Source organism: Mytilus californianus, unplaced genomic scaffold (assembly GCF_021869535.1).
Source record: "Mytilus californianus isolate M0D057914Y unplaced genomic scaffold, xbMytCali1.0.p SCAF_2, whole genome shotgun sequence".
In the NCBI taxonomy this organism is placed as follows: Eukaryota; Metazoa; Mollusca; class Bivalvia; order Mytilida; family Mytilidae; genus Mytilus; species Mytilus californianus.
In genome coordinates, this window is record NW_026262668.1 from 72,832,401 (window position 1) to 72,852,924 (window position 20,524).

Sequence of the window (20,524 nt, forward strand, 5' to 3'; positions counted from 1 at the left end):
TTTTATGTTCTTCAATTACTTTCTTTCAAGTTGTTTTTCAGTCAATTTAATGTTTTCAATTTCTATTTAATTTAAAAGTATTTCCTCGGGCAATGGAATAATTTAATTCTAAATTTTGCAATTTGTCTTGGTATAATGTTTTTCTTATTTTTTTGAAAGAATAATTATTGATAAAGGTTAATGCTAAATACATGTTCTTTTTGATCATTTTTACATTTGTTACAGTTTCATGTTTATCAAAAAGCTTCTTTTCTGATCAATTAGAAATGACACAAGTTTTATGACATAATATACATTATTTTTGTATTTATAAGTAACATTTGTCCTACAATAAATAAAACAAAAAAACAACACTAGATGTTCCCCAAAGCCTGAATTATTGCTAACCTGGTAAAAATATTTGACAATAAAATCACCAGCAACGGTGTCAGCCATCTTTCACACACTAAATAAGATTGTTACAAGGTTTGATACAGATCCACTAAGACAATATATAAAACAACAGCACGCTCACCTAGATATAAGTGCATCTTCATAAATGGCCACTCTCTAACATTGTAGGTGGGATATAATTCATGACTAAAATCCCTTTTTTTTTGTTGATCATGTCTTGCTGATCATTTTTACCTTAAACAGTTTTATTCTGTTTTCTAAAATTTTTGCCCAAAATGAAAACAGGGTAAAAATCATTGTAACGGCAATAATTCCTATAAGTAGTCCAATGACAATTTCGGTTATGTTTACCTATTTGAAGATATTGCTTTGCTAATCACTTTTCCTCCTTATAGATTTCAGTTTCTGCAAAAATGCAATAAAGAGCTGTGCCATGAGCATATAGAAATAACATAATTTTCAATACAAAAATCAAGCAAACAGATACTTTTTCTCGATCTTGAAAGATCTTGTGTACACTCTATTTCACGTGACTGTCGGTAAACAAAATGGCATGTACACGATGACAATAAAAGCAAATGCAAGCAAATGCTTTTAAAGATGGTCAAAAACATGATTAAAGGGCAATTACTCCTAAACAGAGTCGACTGACAATTTTGGCCATGTTGACATATTTGTAATTGTTGTCCTGCTGATCATTTGTGCTATTTAAAGTTTCTATCTATCTTACAGTTTCAATAATATAGGCAAAAACTCAAAAAAAAATGTAAAAATTGTTATTTAAGGGCAATAACTCCTATAAGAAGTCAACTGACAATTTTGACTTTGCTGACTCATTTGTAGATCTTGTTGTGCTGATCATTTTTGCTGTTTTAAGTTTCTTTCCATCTATTATAGTTTTCAGCATAATAAGCAAAACTGAAGAAAAAAATTGGTAAAATTCGTTTAGGGCTATAAAAAGTCGTCATGACTGTTTTGATTTAAATTGGCCAGTAGGTATATCTCAATATTTTGAACAATTTTGCAGAATCATCTAACAAATTTTTCAATTAAAGAACCTTTGTGAGCACACTCACATACCCCATGCCCCCACATTGTCAGTGGGCAAACAAAATCTCACTAGATTCCTAAGTTCAAAGGGGCATAACTCCTAGAAAAGTCAACTGATGATAATTTCTTGTGGATATGCACATCTACATTTTATGTCCTTATTATCTACAAAGTTTTATGAAATTCTGTTGTGTGGTTTAAAATTCTAAGTTCAAAGACTCATAACTCCTCCAAAAGTCAACTGATAATATTTTTTTGTGGATATGCACATCTGCATATTATGTCCTTATTATCTACAAAGTTTTATGGAATTCTGTTGTGTGTTTTTAGAGGAGTTGCGATGACAAACTGTTGCAGTAGTATATTAAGGCCAAAATTCTGAGTTCAAAGGGGTAAAACTCCTAGAAAAAAATACTATCATAATTTCCTGTCGAAATGCACATCTACATAGTATACCAATATTATCTTCAAAGTTTCAGGAAATTCTGTTGTGTGGTTTCAGAGGAGTTGCAGTGACAAGAACAGGACTGACGGACGGACAGGTCAAAAATATTATACCCTACAGAACTTTGTTCTGCAGGGTATAACTAGATACCCAAATTAAAATTGTGGTAAAGTTTGGTTCAAATTGGCCCAATATTTTCATAGTAGATTTTTGTTAACATTAAGGAAAGACAAAAGCTCAACTTCAGCCTACAGGTCAAGTGAGTTAAAATAAATTGTCAAGTAAATTCAGAACAACCACCACAAGAAGGAGTCTATTAACAATTTCCATCACTTTATTTTCTTGCAGATCTTGTCTTGATCAGTTTACAGTTTCTCTTTATATATAACTTTTTTCAAGACAATTGAAAATAAAGAGCTGCGCCATGAGTGCATGATATGCCTGTCGCTTTTTCAAAGAATAAAGTTCCATAACTCCTCAATGTCATATAAGAAATTTATAAAAAACTAAAGGGATGTTATTTTGATAGATGTAAAACAGTCATCAAAGTTTTATGAAAACTGCTCAAAGCACTTTTGAGTTATTGTCCGAAAGCTGGAAAATCCTCCCTTTTTTATGAATAAAATCCCATAACTCGGAAACGTAATATCAAAAATTTATAAAATTGAAAGGGAGCTTGCGTCAATAGAGATATAAACAATTCACCCAAGTTTCACGAAAACTGCTTAAAGCATTTTTGACTTATTGTCTGAAAACTGGAAAATCCCCTTTTTTAATGAATCAAACCCCATAACATGAAAACGTAAAATCTAAAATTTATAAAAATCGAAAGGGAGCTCATATCAATAGATATAAGCAATTCACCAAAGTTTCATGCAAATTGGTTAAAGCGTTTTTGATTTATTGTCCGACATTATGACGACGGACCGACAGACAGACCGGACAGACGTACGGACGGACTGCCAGATGGAAGGACAAACGGACATACAAAAGTATACCATAATACGTCCCATTAACGAGTGTATAAAAACAATAAACTTAATCATTTAGTGGCAGTAGCTCCTATAAGAAGTTGATCCACAAATCTGTTATGTTCACCTATTTGTAAATCTGATCTTGCTGATTCTTTGAGCTGTTCATAGCTTCTCTCCATCTATCAGAGTTCTTCAGATAACAACCAAAATCTCCAAAAAGAGGGGTAAAAATGGTTATTGGAGACACAAATAACTCCCACAAGTAGTTGATTGACTGATTATTTCAGTTTTGTTTACATATTTGCTGATCTTATCTTGTTGATCGTTTTTGCTGCTTGCAGTGTCTCTTTAGCTATTACAACTTTTAAGAAAATAGCAACAATAAAAACTAGATGCTCTATAGAGCCTGTGTCGCTCACCTGCATCTTCAACAATGGCCACTTAAATAAGTAAAAATAATAATTAAAGGGGAGTAACTCTATCAAGAGTTACCCAACAATTTAAGTCATGTCAAAATATTTCTAGAAGTTATCCTGCTGATATTTTTTCCTTTTTAAAGTTTCTATTTATCTATTATAGTTTTCAAGATAATAGGCAAAAATGGGAAAAAATGGGAAAAATTGTCATTAAAGGGCAATAACTTCAATAAGGAGTTGACTAATGAATATGATGATGTTGGCTTATTTGTAGAACTTGTCTTGCTGGTCCTGTTTGCTTTTAAAGTTTCTATTTATCTATTATAGTTTTTAAGATATAAGGTAAAATGCAACAAATTGATAAAAATCTTCATTTAAGGGCAATAACTCTAATAAGGAGTCGGCAGAAGATTTCAGCCATGTTGACTTATTTGTAGTTTCTGTCCTGCTGATCATTTTTTGCCTTTTTAAAGATTCTATCTATTTATAATAGTTTTTAAGATGTTAGGCAATAACCCAAAAAATTGAATGTCATTTAAGGGCAATAACTCTAATAAGGAGTCATCAGATGATTTTGGACACATTCACTTATTTGTAGATCTTGTCTTGCTGATCATTTCAATATTTAAAGTTTCTGTCTATCTATTATAATTTTCAAGATAATAGGCAAAAAAGGAGTAGGTCCGGTAAGGGCCGATTTTGGCCTCAAAATTCAAGTTCATCTGATGAAAGATTTTGGACACTTTTTAAACACTTAAGTGTCTACTTCAGTCGATTCAATCAGTTTATGTGAAAGATTTGAACTGATTTAGTCATTAAAGACGCTCAAATTCAAGCTTAAATATGAAAAATCTATCAAACATGCCATAATATGTCACTTTTCAGATGGTTTTTGTCAAAAATGAAAGTGGCCGCATCCGTGTTCATTCTCAATCTTTATATATGTTATGTATTATCATCAAATACAACTTACATTTAAATATTAAGAATGAACACAAATGCGGCCACTTCCATTTCAGACGGAAACCGTCTAAAAATTAACCAAAATGCTAAAATTTCGAAGATTTCAGTAATTTAGCATGACTGAATGATGCTAGTACCCGATACATGTGCATTGTATTGTCAAAAACAGCCCATATTTATGTAACAGAAATATTCTTCTTTCCGATAAATAGCTAAAAATTTACATTTTAACAATTTTGTAAAACTGCTATATTTTGGGGCCAAAAAGGGGTCTTACTGGGCCTACTCCTTTTAAAAATGGTAAAATTTGTTAACTAAGGGCAATAACTCCTATATGAAGTCGTCTGAAAGTTTTGACATAATTAGACAATAGGTAGAGCTCAACATTCTGAACATTTTTGCCCCGGTCAGAATTTCTGTATTCATAGCAGTTTTCAAAATAATAACCAAATTTCCATTTTACCCTATGTTCTATTTTTAGCCATGTTGGCCGTCTTGGTTGACAAGCGTGGTCATCAGACACATTTTTAAAACAAGATACCCCAATGATGATTGTGGCCATGTTTGGGTAAATTTGGCTCAGTAGTTTCAGAGAAGAAGATTTTTTTAAACGTTAACAGACGACGACGGACACAAAGTGATGAGAAAAGCTAAAAGGCAAAAAATTGTCTTTTAAGGCACTAAATAACTCATATAAGAGATGATTGTCAATTTTGGTTATGTTGACTTATCTGATGATCTCTTTAGATCACACCTGAAAAACTTACAGCAACTGTGGAGATAAAAAACAGCAATAAAATTATAGTTTCATTGTACATTGTATTAGTTATTTTCAGTATTTAATTAAATTTTAGTGTCATGTACAATCATCCTATAGCCTTTTTTTCCAAGACAAAAACGATGTATGTAGTTTTAAATTTTCTGTTTTTTATAAGATGGGTCCGGAATTTCATATCATAAAGTTTCTAAATGAATGAATCACTAAAGCTAATCACTGAAGTTAAACTGACTTGACACTTACCATTTCCAGACACAGTATCATCAGTTGTTGGTCTAAATATCAGAATATTAGATGTGAAGTGGTCTGCTCCTAATCCTTCATCCTGATACTGGATAACATAGTGCTGAATAACTCCATTAGGTTTTGGTGGCGGTGACCAGGTTAAGGTGATGCTTGTGGGTGTGGCTTGGTGATTGATATTTCCAACTGTACCAGGTGCTAGTTGCACAAAAAAGATTTATAGGTATATATTCCAATATATTCTATTTTGTACATGAGAGTAATTGTAAATATATTCAAAGAGTGCTTCATAATAAAAGGGGCTATTAGATGGACCATGATTGACCAAATATAATTAAATACTGAAACACATTCACAGTGCTCAATACAAAGCTTTTAAACTGCAAAGCATTGAAAGTGTGGATATTTTCACAGGTTGTTATTTTCACTATTTCAATGTACCAGTATTAACTATTTACACAGGTGTTCAATTCACAGGTGGAATATTTTCATGAATTTTACGGGATTGCAAAATACACAAAAATAGCCTCCCCCCTAAACATTACCTCATTAACAGTAAGTGTCATCTATATATATATGTATACATATCCGTATAAGGTAAAGTTACTCACTTTAGTTTTCTGTGTTGTGTTTTGAGGAATGACTGTGTTTGTTGGTCTTTTTTGTTTGTCCATGGTGTTGTCAGTCTTTTATTGTTTGGCCACGGTTTTGTTAGTCTTTTTTTGTTTGGCCATGGTGTTGTCAGTCATTTTTTGTTTGACCATGGTGTTGTCAGTCTTTTATTGGTTTTGATAGGTTTTTTTGTTTGTCCATGGTGTTGTCAGTCTTTCTTGTTTTTTTCCATGGTGTTGTCAGTCTTTCTTGTTTTTCCATGGTGTTGTCAGTCATTTTTTGTTTGGCCATGGTGTTGTCAGTCTTCTTTTGTTTGGCCATAGTGTTGTCAGTCTTTTTCTAGTTTTGTCAGTCATTTTTTGTTTGATCATGGTGTTGTCAGTCTTCTTTTGTTTGGCCATGGTGTTGTCAGTCTTTTTCTAGTTTTGTTAGTCATTTTTTGTTTGACCATGGTGTTGTAATTTTTTTTTGTTTTGTTAGGTTTTTTTTGTTGTCCATGGTGTTGTCAGTCTTTCTTGTTTTTTCTCTGGTGTTGTCAGTTTTTCTTTTTTTTCCAAGGTGTTGTCAGTCTTTTTTTGTTTGGCCATGGTTTTGTTGGTCTTTGTTTGTTTGGCCATGGTGTTGTTAGTCATTTTTTGTTTTGCCATGGTTTTGTTAGTCTTTTTTTGTTTGGCCATGGTGTTGTCAGTCATTTTTTGTTTGACCATGGTGTTGTCAGTCTTTTTTTGATTTTGATAGGTTTTTTTGTTTGTCCATGGTGTTGTCAGTCTTTTTTTGTTTGGCCACGGTTTTGTTAGTCTTTTTTTGTTTGGCCATGGTGTTGTCAGTCATTTTTTGTTTGACCATGGTGTTGTCAGTCTTTTATTGGTTTTGATAGGTTTTTTTGTTTGTCAGTCTTTCTTGTTTTTTCCATGGTGTTGTCAATCTTTCTTGTTTTTCCATTGTGTTGTCATTTTTTGTTTGGCCATGGTGTTGTCAGTCTTCTTTTGTTTGGCCATAGTGTTGTCAGTCTTTTTCTAGTTTTGTCAGTCATTTTTTGTTTGATCATGGTGTTGTCAGTCTTCTTTTGTTTGGCTGTGGTGTTGTCAGTCTTTTTCTAGTTTTGTCAGTCATTTTTTGTTTGACCATGGCGTTGTCATTTTTTTTTTGGTTTTGTTTGGTTTTTTGTTGTCCATGGTGTTGTCAGTCTTTCTTGTTTTTTCTATGGTGTTGTCAGTTTTGTTTTTTTTTCCGAGGTGTTGTCAGTCTTTTTTTGTTTGACCATGGTTTTGTTGGTCTTTGTTTGTTTGGCCATGGTGTTGTTAGTCATTTTTTGTTTGGCCATGGTTTTGTTAGTCTTTTTTTGTTTGGCCATGGTGTTGTCAGTCATTTTTTGTTTGACCATGGTGTTGTCAGTCTTTCTGTGGTTTTGATAGGTAACTTTGTTTGTCCATGGTGTTGTCAGTCTTTCTTGTTTTTTCCATGGTGTTTTCAGTCTTTCTTGTTTTTCCATGATGTTGTCAGTCATTTTTTGTTTGGTCATGGTGTTGTCAGTCTTCTTTTGTTTGTCCATGGTGCAGTCAGTCATCTTTTGTTTGTCCATGGTGTTGTCAGTCTTCTTTTGTTTGTCCATATGGTGTTGTCAGCCTTTCTTGTTTTTTTCATGGTGTTGTCAGTCTTTTTTTGCCTTTGTTAATTTTTTTTTGTTGTCCATGGTGTAGTCAGTCTTTTTTTGTTTGGTCATGGTGTTGTCAGTCTTTTTCTACTTTTTGTCAGTCATTTTTTGTTTGACCATGGTGTTGTCAGTTTTTTTTGGTTTTGTTAAGTTTTTTTTTGTTATTCATGGTGTTGTCAGTCTTTCTTGTTCTTTCTATGGTGTTGTCAGTTTTTATTTTTTTTCCAAGGTGTTGTCAGTCTTTTTTTGTTTGTCCATGGTGTTGTCAGTCTTCTTTTGTTTGTCCATGGTGCAGTCAGTCATCTTTTGTTTGTCCATGGTGTTGTCAGTCTTCTTTTGTTTGTCCATATGGTGTTGTCAGCCTTTCTTGTTTTTTTCATGGTGTTGTCAGTCTTTTTTGTTAGGCCATTGTTTTGTCAGTCTTTTTTTGTTTGACCATGGTGTTGTCAGTCTTTATTGTTGGTCCATGGTGATGTGTCTTTTTTTGTTTTGCCCTGGTGTTGTCAACCTTTTATTGTTTAGCCATGGTGATGTCAGTCTTTTGTTTGTTTGTCCATGGTGTTGTCAGTCATTTTTTGTTTAGCCATGGTGTTGTCAGTCTTTTTCTGTTTGGCCATGGTGTTGTCAGTCATTTTTTGTTTGGTTGTGGTGTTGTCAGTCATTTTTTTGTTTTGCCATTGTGTTGTCAGTCTTTTTTTGTTTGTCCATGGTGTTGTCAGTCTTTTTTTGTTTGACCATTGTGTTGTCAGCCTTTTATTGTTTAGCCATGGTGATGTCAGTCTTTTGTTTGTTTGACCATGGTGTTGTCAGTCTTTTGTTTGTTTGTCCATGGTGTTGTCAGTCATTTTTTTGTTTGGCCATGGCGTTGTCATTTTTTTTTTTGGCCATGCTGTTATTAGTCATTTTTTGTTTGTTCATGGTGTAGTCAGTCTTTTTTTTGTTTAGCCATAGTGTTGTCATCCTTTTATTGTTAAGCCATGGTGATGTCAGTCGTTTGTTTGCTTGACCATGGTGTTGTCAGTCTTTTTTTGTTTGGTCATGGTGTTGTCAGTCTTTTTTTGTTTGGTCATGGTGTTGTCAGTCTTTTTTTGTTTGGTCATGGTGTTGTCAGTCTTTTATTGTTTGGTCATGGTGCTGTCAGTCATTTTTTGTTTGGTCGTGGTGTTGTCAGTCATTTTTTTGTTTGGCCATTGTGTTGTCAGTCTTTTTTTGTTTGTCCATGGTGTTGTCAGTCTTTTTTTGTTCAGCCATTGTGTTGTCAGCCTTTTATTGTTTAGTCATGTGTGATGTCAGTCTTTTGTTGGTTTGTCCATGGTGTTGTCAGTCTTTTATTGTTTAGCCATGGTGATGTCAGTCTTTTGTTTGTTTGATCATGGTATTGTCAGTCTTTTTTTGTTTGGTCATGGTGTTGTCAGTCTATTATTGTTTTGTCATGGTGCTGTCAGTCATTTTTTGTTTGGTCGTGGTGTTGTCAGTCATTTTTTGTTTGTCCATGGTGTTGTCAGTCTTTTTTTGTTCGGCCATTGTGTTGTCAGCCTTTTATTGTTTAGCCATGGTGATGTCAGTCTTTTGTTTGGTTGACCATGGTGTTGTCAGTCTTTTGTTTGTATGACCATGGTGTTGTCAGTCATTTTTTGTTTGGCCATTGTGTTGTCAGTCTATTTTTGTTTGGTAATGGTGTTGTTAGTCTTTTTTTTATGTTAGGCCATTATGTTGTCAGTCTTTTTTTTTTGTCCATGGTGCTGTCAGTCTTTTTTTGTTGGGCCCTCCTGTTGTCAGCCTTTTATTGTTTATCCATGGTGATGTCAGTCTTTTGTTTGTTTGACCATGGTGTTGTCAGTCTTTTGTTTGTTTGACCATGGTGTTGTCAGTCATTTTTTGTTTGGTCATGGTGTTGTCAGTCATTTTTTGTTTGGTAATGGTGTTGTCAGTCATTTTTTTGTTTTGCCATTGTGTTGACGATCTTTTTTGTTTGACCATGGTGTTGTCAGTCATTTTTTGTTTTGCCATGGAGTTGCCATGGAGTTGTCAGTCTTTTCTTGTTTGAACATGGTGTTGTCAGTCATTTTTTGTTTGGCCATGGTGTTGTCAATTTTTTTTCTGATTATGTTTTCAATTATCCCGTATATATCATGTCACCTTTTTTTTCACAGTACAACAAAGACTGTGCTACTCTCATCATATCATCTCTCCAATTGACTACTAATATAAATACATCAAACATTGATGGGTTTTGGTTTGAGTGATGCATTGTTTTGATCAATTTATATACTGTGGATTCATTTATTTTTTGTTGGTATCAATTTTTGTGGATTGAGGAAAATTTGTATTTTTGTAGACACTTGATTCATGCTTGCCAAAGTCTATATACAAGCCTACAGCAAATTTGTACTTTGTTGAAAACTTAAATTTGTGGTTTGCATATACCCACAAAAAAAGGTACACCATGAATAATAATGAATCCACAGTATTGGAAATTTTGTTAAGAGTACTGTTTTATCAACATGAGAATTATTCATGGTTTTACTTCACTAAATCAAAAGAACAATAATTAAAGTCCAAAATATTAAAATAAAATTTATCTTCATAAATTGATGATTGCAAAAACTTCAGACTAACCTGATTCATTAGTTCTGACAGTTCTCCATTCAGTATATGGCCCATCCCCATTTGTTACACTGTCTGTATATATACCTAATCTTATTCTGTATTCCGTCCAGGGTAACAGTTGTCTGTTAAAGCAAAAGTAAAAATACATTTTTCAAATCATTTGGGTTTCTTTTTAATTACAATTTAAAGAATTGAGAAACAGCCCAATAAACAACAATTAAAGACAGGTCATGTGAGCCAATTTAACAACTTAATATTGCACTGATTTGAAAAAAACTAGAGGCTCTCAAGAGCCTGTGTCGCTCACCTGACTCTACTTTGGTTTTAGAAATCATGTAAAGATAGATAAAAATCATAACAGATACCCAAATAATGATTGAGGCCAAATTTGGATTAATATTGGTCCCATTATTTAATAAAATATCCTGGTGGCCATCTTGAACAGTAAATCTGCAACAAAGTAGCAACACTTGGTCAGCACCTCATAAGGAACATTCATTCCATTCAGTGGTACTCTAGAAGAAGACATTTGTATGTATTTCCCATAGGGTTCTATGTTAAACTAAGCCCCCCCCCCCCCTAGCAGCCATCTTGGATGATGGATCGACTGCAAAGTAACAACACTTGGTCAGCACCTCCTACGGAACATTCATGCCATGTTTGGTTCCATTCCATTCAGTGGTTCTCTAAAAGAAGACATTTGTATGTATTTCCCATAGGGTCCTATGTTAAACTAAGTCCCCCGCTGTCGGCCATCTTGGATGATGGACCGACTGCAAAGTAACAACACTTGGTCAGCACCTCATTAGGAACATTCATTCCATGTTTGGTTTCATTCCATTCAGTGGTTCTCTAAAAGAAGACATTTGTATGTATTTCCCATAGGGTCCTATGTTAAACTTAGTCCCCCGCTGGCGGCCATTTTGGATGATGGATCGGCTGCAAAGTAACAACACTTGGTCAGCACCTCATTAGGAACATTCATGCCATGTTTGGTTTCATTCCATTCAGTGGTTCTCTAAAAGAAGACATTTGTATGTATTTCCCATAGGGTCCTATGTTAAACTAAGTCCCCCGCTGGCGGCCATCTTGGATGATGGATCGGCTGCAAAGAAACAACACTTGGTCAACACCTCATAAGGAACATTTATGCCATGTTTGGCTCCATTCCATTCAGTGGTTCTCTGAAAGAAGACATTTTGTATATATTTCCCGTAGGGTCCTATGTTAAACTAAGTCACCCACTGGCGGCCATCTTGGATGATGGATCGGCTGCAAAGTAACAACACTTGGTCAGCACCTTATAAGGAACATTCATGCCATGTTTGGTTTCATTCCATTCACTGGTTCTCTAAGAGAAGACATTTGTATGTATTTCCCATAGGGTCCTAAGTTAAACTACGTCACCCGCTGTCGGCCATCCTGGATGATGGCCGACTGCAAAGTTACAACACTTGGTCAACACCTTATAAGGAACATTCATGCCATGTTTTGTTTCATTCCATTCAGTGGTTCTCTAAAAGAAGACATTTGTATGTATTTCCCATAGGGTCCTATGTTAAACTAAGTCCCCCGCTGGCGGCCATCTTGGATGATGGACCGACTGCAAAGTAACAACACTTGGTCAACATCTCATAAGGAACATTCTTGCCATGTTTGGTTCCATTCCATTGATTGGTTCTCTTAAAGAAGACATTTTTATGTATTTCCCATAGGGTCCTATGTTAAACTAAGTCCCCCGCTGTCGGCCGTCTTGGATGATTGACCGACTGCAAAGTAACAACACTTGGTCAGCACCTCATAAGGAACATTCATGCCATGTTTGGTTTCATTCCATTCAGAGGTTCTCTAAAAGAAGACATTTGTATGTATTTCCCATAGGGTCCTATGTTAAACTAAGTCCCCCGCTGGCGGCCATCTTGGATGATGGATCGGCTACAAAGTAACAACACTTGGTCAGCACCTCATAAGGAACATTCATGCCATGTTTGGTTTCATTCCATTCAGTGGTTCTCTAAAAGAAGACATTTGTATGTATTTCCCATAGGGTCCTATGTTAAACTAAGTCCCCTGCTGGCGGCCATCTTGGATGATGGACCGACTGCAAAGTAACAACACTTGATCAGCATCTCATAAGGAACATTCATGCCATGTTTGGTTTCATTCCATTCAGTGGTTCTCTAAAAGAAGACATTTGTATGTATTTCCCATAGGGTCCTATGTTAAACTAAGTACACCGCTGGCGGCCATCTTGGATGATGGATCGGCTACAAAGTAACAACACTTGGTCAGCACCTCATAAGGAACATTCATGCCATGTTTGGTTTCATTCCATTCAGTGGTTCTCTAAAAGAAGACATTTGTATGTATTTCCCATAGGGTCCTATGTTAAACTAAGTGCCCCGCTGGCGGCCATCTTGGATGATGGATCAGCTACAAAGTAACAACACATGGTCAGCACCTCATAAGGAACATTCATGCCATGTTTGGTTTCATTCCATTCAGTGGTTCTCTAAAAGAAGTCATTTGTATACATTTCCCATAGGGTCCTATGTTAAACTAAGTCCCCCGTTGGCGGCCATCTTGGATGATGGATCGGCTACAAAGTAACAACACTTGGTCAGCACCTCATTAGGAACATTCATGCCATGTTTGGTTTCATTCCATTCAGTGGTTCTCTAGAAGAAGTTCAAAATGTAAAAAGTTAACGACGACGACGGACGACGCCAAACGACGGACGACGGACGCCAAGTGATGAGAAAAGCTCACTTGGCCCTTTGGGCCAGGTGAGCTAAAAATGACAATCCCTTTGACAATGAAGGATTCTTTTTTATATGAAATTTCAAAGTAAAATTTTACATCTTATTTTAGGCAAAGTTGAAGTTTAAAGTCTATCTATGTAGTAAATCCTATTTAATTGCCCATGTCAACTTTAGTTTTCCTACAATGGTCTTGGTGGTATGTTTAATGGTTCTTTTGTTTGTAGATTTTATGATCATATAAATAGCAGGGCAAGGATTGACATTTTGATTGAGTTTGTAGGACGACTATGGATTAATCCAGCCTGTTTTATTAATATCATTTGCAACCTTTATCAATAGATGTCAGAGTATATCTTTACCTTGTTTGAGGGTTTGAGCTTTTGGTATTCTTTGAATACATTCCAGCTACATTCATAATGACAACAGCAACACAGTGTTTTTTCTATAATATATTGATTATTTTCTAGTATGTTATGAGATGTATATGCACATACCAACTTTGTTTCAAGGGATAATACAAATATATACCTAATTGTCACAGAAGTCCTCTGTATATTATCAACATAGTTTGTCTCTACAGAATCTCCATCAGTATACTGTATAATAATACCAGTTAATTTACTGTTCCATGTACTCTTGTCTGGTAACTATAAGATTATTAATTGTATAGCAACATATCATCTATGAAGATTGTAATCAAAACTTAGTATGCAAAAATTATAGTATTAAATGTTACAGTAGTGCAACATAATTTCTACAGACTAACTACAGTATCAATATAATTTGTATATTATCCGTATAAATTGCTGCTATCAAATTTTATTTCAATTATTTATACTTACCAGTCAGAAACATACTTTTGGATTATCTTTCTTTACTACGTTCATAACTCGCAAACACACAGATGATCTTGATTCAAACATTAACTAACCCAGATCACCCGTGTGGTTCATGCTTCAGTTTATCTTTCGGCGTGTACAAAACACGTTCAGTTCGCATTCGGTCAGTAAATGTTTTACTGCCGCAATATTTGTCGTTTGACTATGACTATAATTATTTAACTATGGAAGAAACGAATAGAATATCCGAAGAAGAATTAGAAAGTGATTCTGTCGGTATTACTATTACCGGAAGTACAGGTAACCAAACCAAAATGGCCAGAACCGGCAACAAATCCTCAACAAGTAAGTCTAAAAAACGTTCGTCCAAGACGGCGGATCTAGAAATGAAGCTTTTCAGCATAGAAGAAAGCTTTGAAAAGCGGTTTGATAAACTTTTTGGCTTGCTACAGGCAGCTAATAAAAGTGCAGATAGTTCTCATACTGGTGGGTCAACCACGCAGGAGAACGATGTTACTAGAATGGATAACGTCCCTGTACAGAGGGAACGCAGACCATTAATTCCTTTGGAACCTAACTTGAATGAAGATTTAGGTAGTCCAAGAATTGTAAGAGATTTTGATGAACGCTCAGAAATATCTTTACAAGTAGACCGTCGAGAGAGACGAGATCTGTTGGGTCTAATTTCAGATCATGAAGACAGTGATACTCAATCAATGAGTAGGCATTTACTTGATAAAAACAGTAATGCTAATAAAACTGACAGGTTTAGTAAATACTTTAATTCAAGTGTACAGAATATTTCTACTGTTGATGAAAATTCTTCAGGTAACATTAACACTACATGCAACAATAAAGTTGATAGACTAGCTAAAATTTTTAAGGATGATTTACCAGGTGACAATAGTGACCAGTCAGTAGGTTTAATATTAGATGATTCACAAGTTAAGATTTTATCTTACTCTTGGAGAACTCAACATCCTGAACATTTGTCTGCTTATAAAGATGAATATAGATCATGTTTTCCTGTACATGAGAAATCTTTACCAGTGTTACAAGTGCCAAGTTTAGATGATATGCTAGAACCTATGATTAAACGTGTGCATACAAATAAAACTGTGAAATCTTGGGACAGGCAAAAACAATTATTTTCTCAACCTGTGAAACAAATTGAGAAGCTATCCTATTCTGGACAGGTAGCCTCCAGAATGGGAATAATTTCTATTTCGTATATGCAACAAGCTTTGGGCACTTTGTTGGGTAATTTAGAAAATGACAATGCTAGTTAGGAAAATTGTCAATTAGTTAAATATTTATATGCTATGTCAACCAAATCTCTCGACCAAATGGGTAGAGCTGGAGCCTTTCATCATATGATAAGAAGGAAATGTGCTGCAACAGATGCAGGCATAAATAATTTAAATGACATTCAAGCTAAGGTACTTTATTTACCGCTTTCTGACGATGGTGTTTTTGGACAAGGTCTGGAAAAACAACTTGAGAAAAGGAAAGAGCAAAGGGAACAATTGGAAGATTTGTTACCCGAATTTCACAAAACCAACAAAAGAAAGTTGGACTATGATAGTCGTGATAGTTGGTCGAATAAACAATCAAAGTTTGCAGGAAACTAAACTTATAATAATTACAATAATAATTATAAGAAACCGTCTTTTAATACTAATAGACAGTCTTTTATAAATTCGTCTAATAAGTCTTTACAGAGAGGTGCCTTTGGAAATAAAGACAAGGAAGACAAAGATGCCAAGACATCAAACAGTGGTACAGGTTCCTGGGGTTCTTTTCGTATCCCCAAGAAACAGTCCAGCTGACTCAGAGATACAGGTAATTTTATTTCAAAATCAAGACAAGATACCAGTAGGGGGTCGTCTCAGATTTTTTCTAGAAAATTGGAAAAAGATAACAAACGACCAATGGGTTTTGTCTGTAATAGAAAAAGGTTACAAATTAGAGTTCATAAAGAAACCATTTTGGCAGGGAATAAAACAAACAATAGTATCTCAAAAAAATATGGAAATTTTACTTCAAGAAGTAAATATTTTAATAGAAAAAGGTGCAATAGAACAGGTTCAGAGAGAACAAAATCAATCAGGTTTTTACAGCACATTTTTTCTGGTCCCCCAAAAAAATGGGAAGAAGAGACCAGTCATAAATCTGAGACCTCTCAACGGGTATCTTCAGAAAAAACATTTCAAGATGGATTCACTGACCAAAGTCTTGAATATAGTAAAACCAGGAGATTGGGCCATAACACTCGACCTAAGCGATGCATATCTACATGGCCCAATATTTCCAAGTCATTGCCAATATCTAAGATTTTACCTTCAAAATCAAGCATATCAATTCAAAGCTCTGTGCTTCGGTCCAACATCTGCCCCACGAGTCTTTACAAAAATAGTGTCCGTAGTGGCAGCCTACTTGAGAACGAAAAATATAAGATTAGTAGTATATCTGGACGATTGGTTAATTATAAATCAACAAAAAGCACATCTATGCCTAGATCAACAGAATGTCTCAATCTCTTGGTATCGCTAGGGTTCATAGTGAACAAAGAAAAATCCAAACTAGTTCCGAGTCAGAAATTGATTTATTTAGGGGCACTTTTTGACCTGGAAAAAGGGTTAATATTCCCAACACAGGAACGAATAGACAAGTTGAATCTAGCCATTCAAAAAATAATGAAAGAAATCCAAATGACAGCTTCAGATTTTCTTCATCTTCTGGGGATAATGGCCTCATGTATAGAACTAATTCCAAATGCTCGTTTGTACATGAGACCAATTCAACTCCATCTTCTCTCTTTTTGGAGACCAGCATGTCAAGAGTTCAAAACATTAGTCCCAGTGACACAACATCTCAAATCTCGTCTAATTTGGTGGTTGAATTCAGCGAACATGCTGAAAGGCTGCTCTTTGCAACCTCAACAGACTTGTATAACCATAACTACAGATGCTTCAAAAGCAGGTTATGGGGTGAAATGGACAAAAAAAAATTTCAAGGGGAATGGTCTGTTTCAGAGAGCAAGAAACACATAAATTACTTGGAATTGGAAGCAGTAGTGCTTACAGTCAAACATTTTCTAAAATATCTGATAGGGAAATCTGTACAGATAAGATCAGACAACACAACTGTGGTCCAGTACATCAACAAACAAGGGGGGACCAAATCACCTCAGTTGTGTTACAAAACCTGGGAACTTTGGACTCTAGCAATTCAATCCAATATAACCCTGAAAGCAGCTCACATAATGGGAAAGAAAAACATAATTGCAGATTACCTGAGCAGGAAAAAAATTCTGCACACAGAGTGGTCACTGAACACTCAAATTGTACAGAAACTTTTTCTCTTGTGGGACCAACCTCTGATGGATTTATTTGCCTCGGCAGAGAACCGTCAGACGAAGGTGTTTTGCTCATGGATTCCACATCCTCAAGCTTTTGCCTTGGATGCCCTGACAATATCTTGGGAGAAAATGTATGCCTACGCATACCCCCCAATCTGCCTGATACCCAAGATATTGCAATATATGAGGCAGTTCCAGTGTCAGATTCTCCTGATAGCTCCTTTGTGGCCCAGGAGACACTGGTACCCAGAATTACTTCAACTATTGATAGATTACCCAGTCAGTCTCCCGATACAATCAGACCTTCTCTGTCAACCGAGGTCCCAAGTTTTTCATCCGGACCCGGGGGTATTCAGTCTGACTGCTTGGCTTCTATCAACAGATCTTTCCAAGCAGAGGGCTTTTCTAAAGAAGCTAGAAATTTACTGTCAGCTTCATGGAGGAAAGGAACTCAGAAAGACTATAGTGCAAAATTCAAGAAGTACTGTAGCTGGTGTAGTACAAGGGAAATTAATCCCCATAATGCAACTTTAAATCAGGTAGCAGATTTTTTAGCCTATCTGTTTGAAAATGGATTGCAATATAGGACTATTGCAGGCTACAGGTCTATGCTTTCCAATGTTTTACCTCAAGTTGATAATACTGCAGTAGATCAACATCCATATATTACAAGACTTATAAAAGGGGTTTTTAATTCTAGACCGCCTACCACAAAATTATTACCGGAATGGGATTTGCAGTTGGTTTTAACCTTATTGCAGAAAGAACCTTTTGAACCTATTGAAAATATTGATTTGAAACATTTGACATTTAAAACTGTTTTTCTAATCTCTATTACTACTTTTAGGAGATCTAGCGATTTGTAGTCTCTCAGAGTGAACCATTCCTTAATGAGGATACAACAAAAAGGCATTACATTTATTAGAAGTGGTTTGGCAAAGCAGGATCGACAAAATCATAGAAATTCAAAAATTGTTGTTCCTGCATTCACAGACAATAAAAAGTTAGATCCTGTTACATGTCTGTTACAATATTTAGAAAGAACAAAGGAATTTAGAAGTAGTTTAGATAAAGACCAACAGGGAAAACTATTCCTTTCAACATGTGAACCGCATAAGCCTGTAACATCACAAACTATTTCTAAATGGATCTTTCAAGTGATTAAATTAGCGTATCCTGATTCTTCATTGAAAAATATCAAGGCACATTCAACTAGAGCAGTTGGACCCTCTTGGGCTTTATACAAAGGTGCATCTATAAATTCTATTTTAGAAGCAGCTGATTGGAGTTCAGAGTCCACATTTGGAAAATTCTATCTGAGAGATTTGTCAGTTAATGTATTAGACAATTTGTAAATATGTTAAATTTTTCGGCGAGTTGCGTTGGAGAATTTGTTATTGGTGGAAGTATTTTAAATATGATGATTTCATGATGAACATTATTTTGTGTTGAACTATTGATGTGTTATATATAGACATTTGTACATAAGGTGCAATTTAGATGACAGAAATTTATACAGCATATGCCTCCAGTTCAGTAGAAGGACTGCTTTGGAATCTATCCAAAAGTATGTTTCTGACTGGTAAGTATAAATAATTGAAATAAAATTCAAAAATTTATAATCAAGTTAAAATTTTATGAAATATTTATACTTACCAGTCAATATTCCCACCGCCACCCCATGCTTTAATTTCAGTGCGGGTGTTTTGTACACGCCGATAAACTGAAGCATGAACCACACGGATGATCTGGGTTAGTTAATGTTTGAATCAAGATCATCTGTGTGTTTGCGAGTTATGAACGTAGTAAAGAAAGATAATCCAAAAGTATGTTTCTGACTGGTAAGTATAAATATTTCATAAAATTTTAACTTGATTACAAATTTTTGAATTTGTCTGCTTTAAAATTAGGTTTATCTCCCTTGTAGAAATATGTGTGTACCAAGATTGGTAAAGATCTGCTGTATAGAGTAACAGATCAAATAATATAACTCATATCAACTGAATATAATAAATAAAATTTAAAGCATACTTTTTTACTAAAGCAAACCTCTTCCCATTAGAAAGTCCATCGGAAATGTTTTTCCATATTTCTTACATGTATCCTTGACCTTTGCCATTGACTCCTACATTAAATATAATTCAAGCTCTCCTCATGAATAATCATTGGACAATGTTTAACAAAAATTATATTCATGACTTGAGATATACCATACAAACAAGTTTAAATGTTCCCTGTCATACTGTGACATGAGCTAGGCCCTCTGATCTTGAAATTAAATAGAATTTTATTTCCAAGCATTTTATTTTTGATGAAGACTGGATAAAGATTGAAGTTAAACTGTATATATTGTGACTCCAATCTATGACCTTTATACTTGAAAACTAATTATGTCCATGCATAGGATGGTGTCTGATAAAGACTGAGGACAGGACTGGAGCTCTATGGTACCTTTAGGTTTTTCATTATGTTGACCTTTGACCTTGAAACTAAATAAGGTTCAATCACTTTTCACTGTCACACAGTTGACAATGTTAGGAGTAGATAATATACCAGACCAAAATAATTCCTACAAGAGTGTTAAAGACATATTTACACATGCTGTAACACACAGAAGGACAGATGGTGGTGTTACTATATCCCCTCAAGATTTAAATTAAAATGTTAAAAAATCATTTTTCAACACCAACCTGAGACTACTATAATCAAGTAGTCTCAGCTCCAACTATCAATATTTTTATATACCGTAGAAAGGCTTGTATAGTTCGCAGTGGTACATAGTCCGCACCCCCTTCTCCCCACGAAATTTTAGGTAAAAAAACTTTTTGTAACTGTTAGGAAAGGTCTAATGAAACTCCGGTAATTTCAAATCCTGTGCGGTCGTTTGCGGTATTTTCTTGGAAAACCCTGTTTTCCATCATCAAACAGAAGCTGAAACTGCTTGTAAATGATTCTAGAACGCTTCATGATTGTTAAAATAAGTTTAATTCACTTAAAAAACAATTTAGAAACTTGTGTATGTTTAAACAGGAAGTTTAAAAAGCACGTGTAAAAGAAGAAATTAACCGGTGAGAGTCGAAATCCGTACATAACAGATATCACTATAATACGACTTTGAAAGTAAAACAGTTCCATCCTTTTGTAAAACAGTCTTTAATATATCTATCACATTAATGTTTGAAGGGTCTTAAGCTAATACAAACCCTATTAGTCAGTATGAAACACCAAAACGGAACGAACAATGACCGATTACGTTTTGTAGTTTACAAATTCTAAGCTGGTTTACAGTTGTCTTTTTCACTATGTTTGTATCGTTTCAATCAAGCAGATACCAGTTTATTTCAACCAATGCATTGAAAAGAAACGAGAAATTTGTAATGAAAGGTTTAGTTTTTATATTTATCAGTATTAATTTGATATTGAA

General features: G+C 34.8%; 1 protein-coding gene across 1 annotated transcript in view; it reads right to left on the minus strand.

Annotated features, from left to right (window-relative positions):
- LOC127727671 (cell adhesion molecule DSCAML1-like) overlaps positions 1-20,524 on the minus strand; it is a 73,503-nt gene that overhangs the window by 20,003 nt on the left and 32,976 nt on the right. Inside the window, exons 20-22 of the mRNA XM_052234787.1 lie at positions 13,429-13,547; positions 10,148-10,260; positions 5,263-5,460 (exon numbers count right to left, since the gene is read on the minus strand). Of these exons, the coding sequence (XP_052090747.1) occupies positions 5,263-5,460; positions 10,148-10,260; positions 13,429-13,547 (430 nt within the window). The remainder of the gene's footprint in view (positions 1-5,262; positions 5,461-10,147; positions 10,261-13,428; positions 13,548-20,524) is intronic.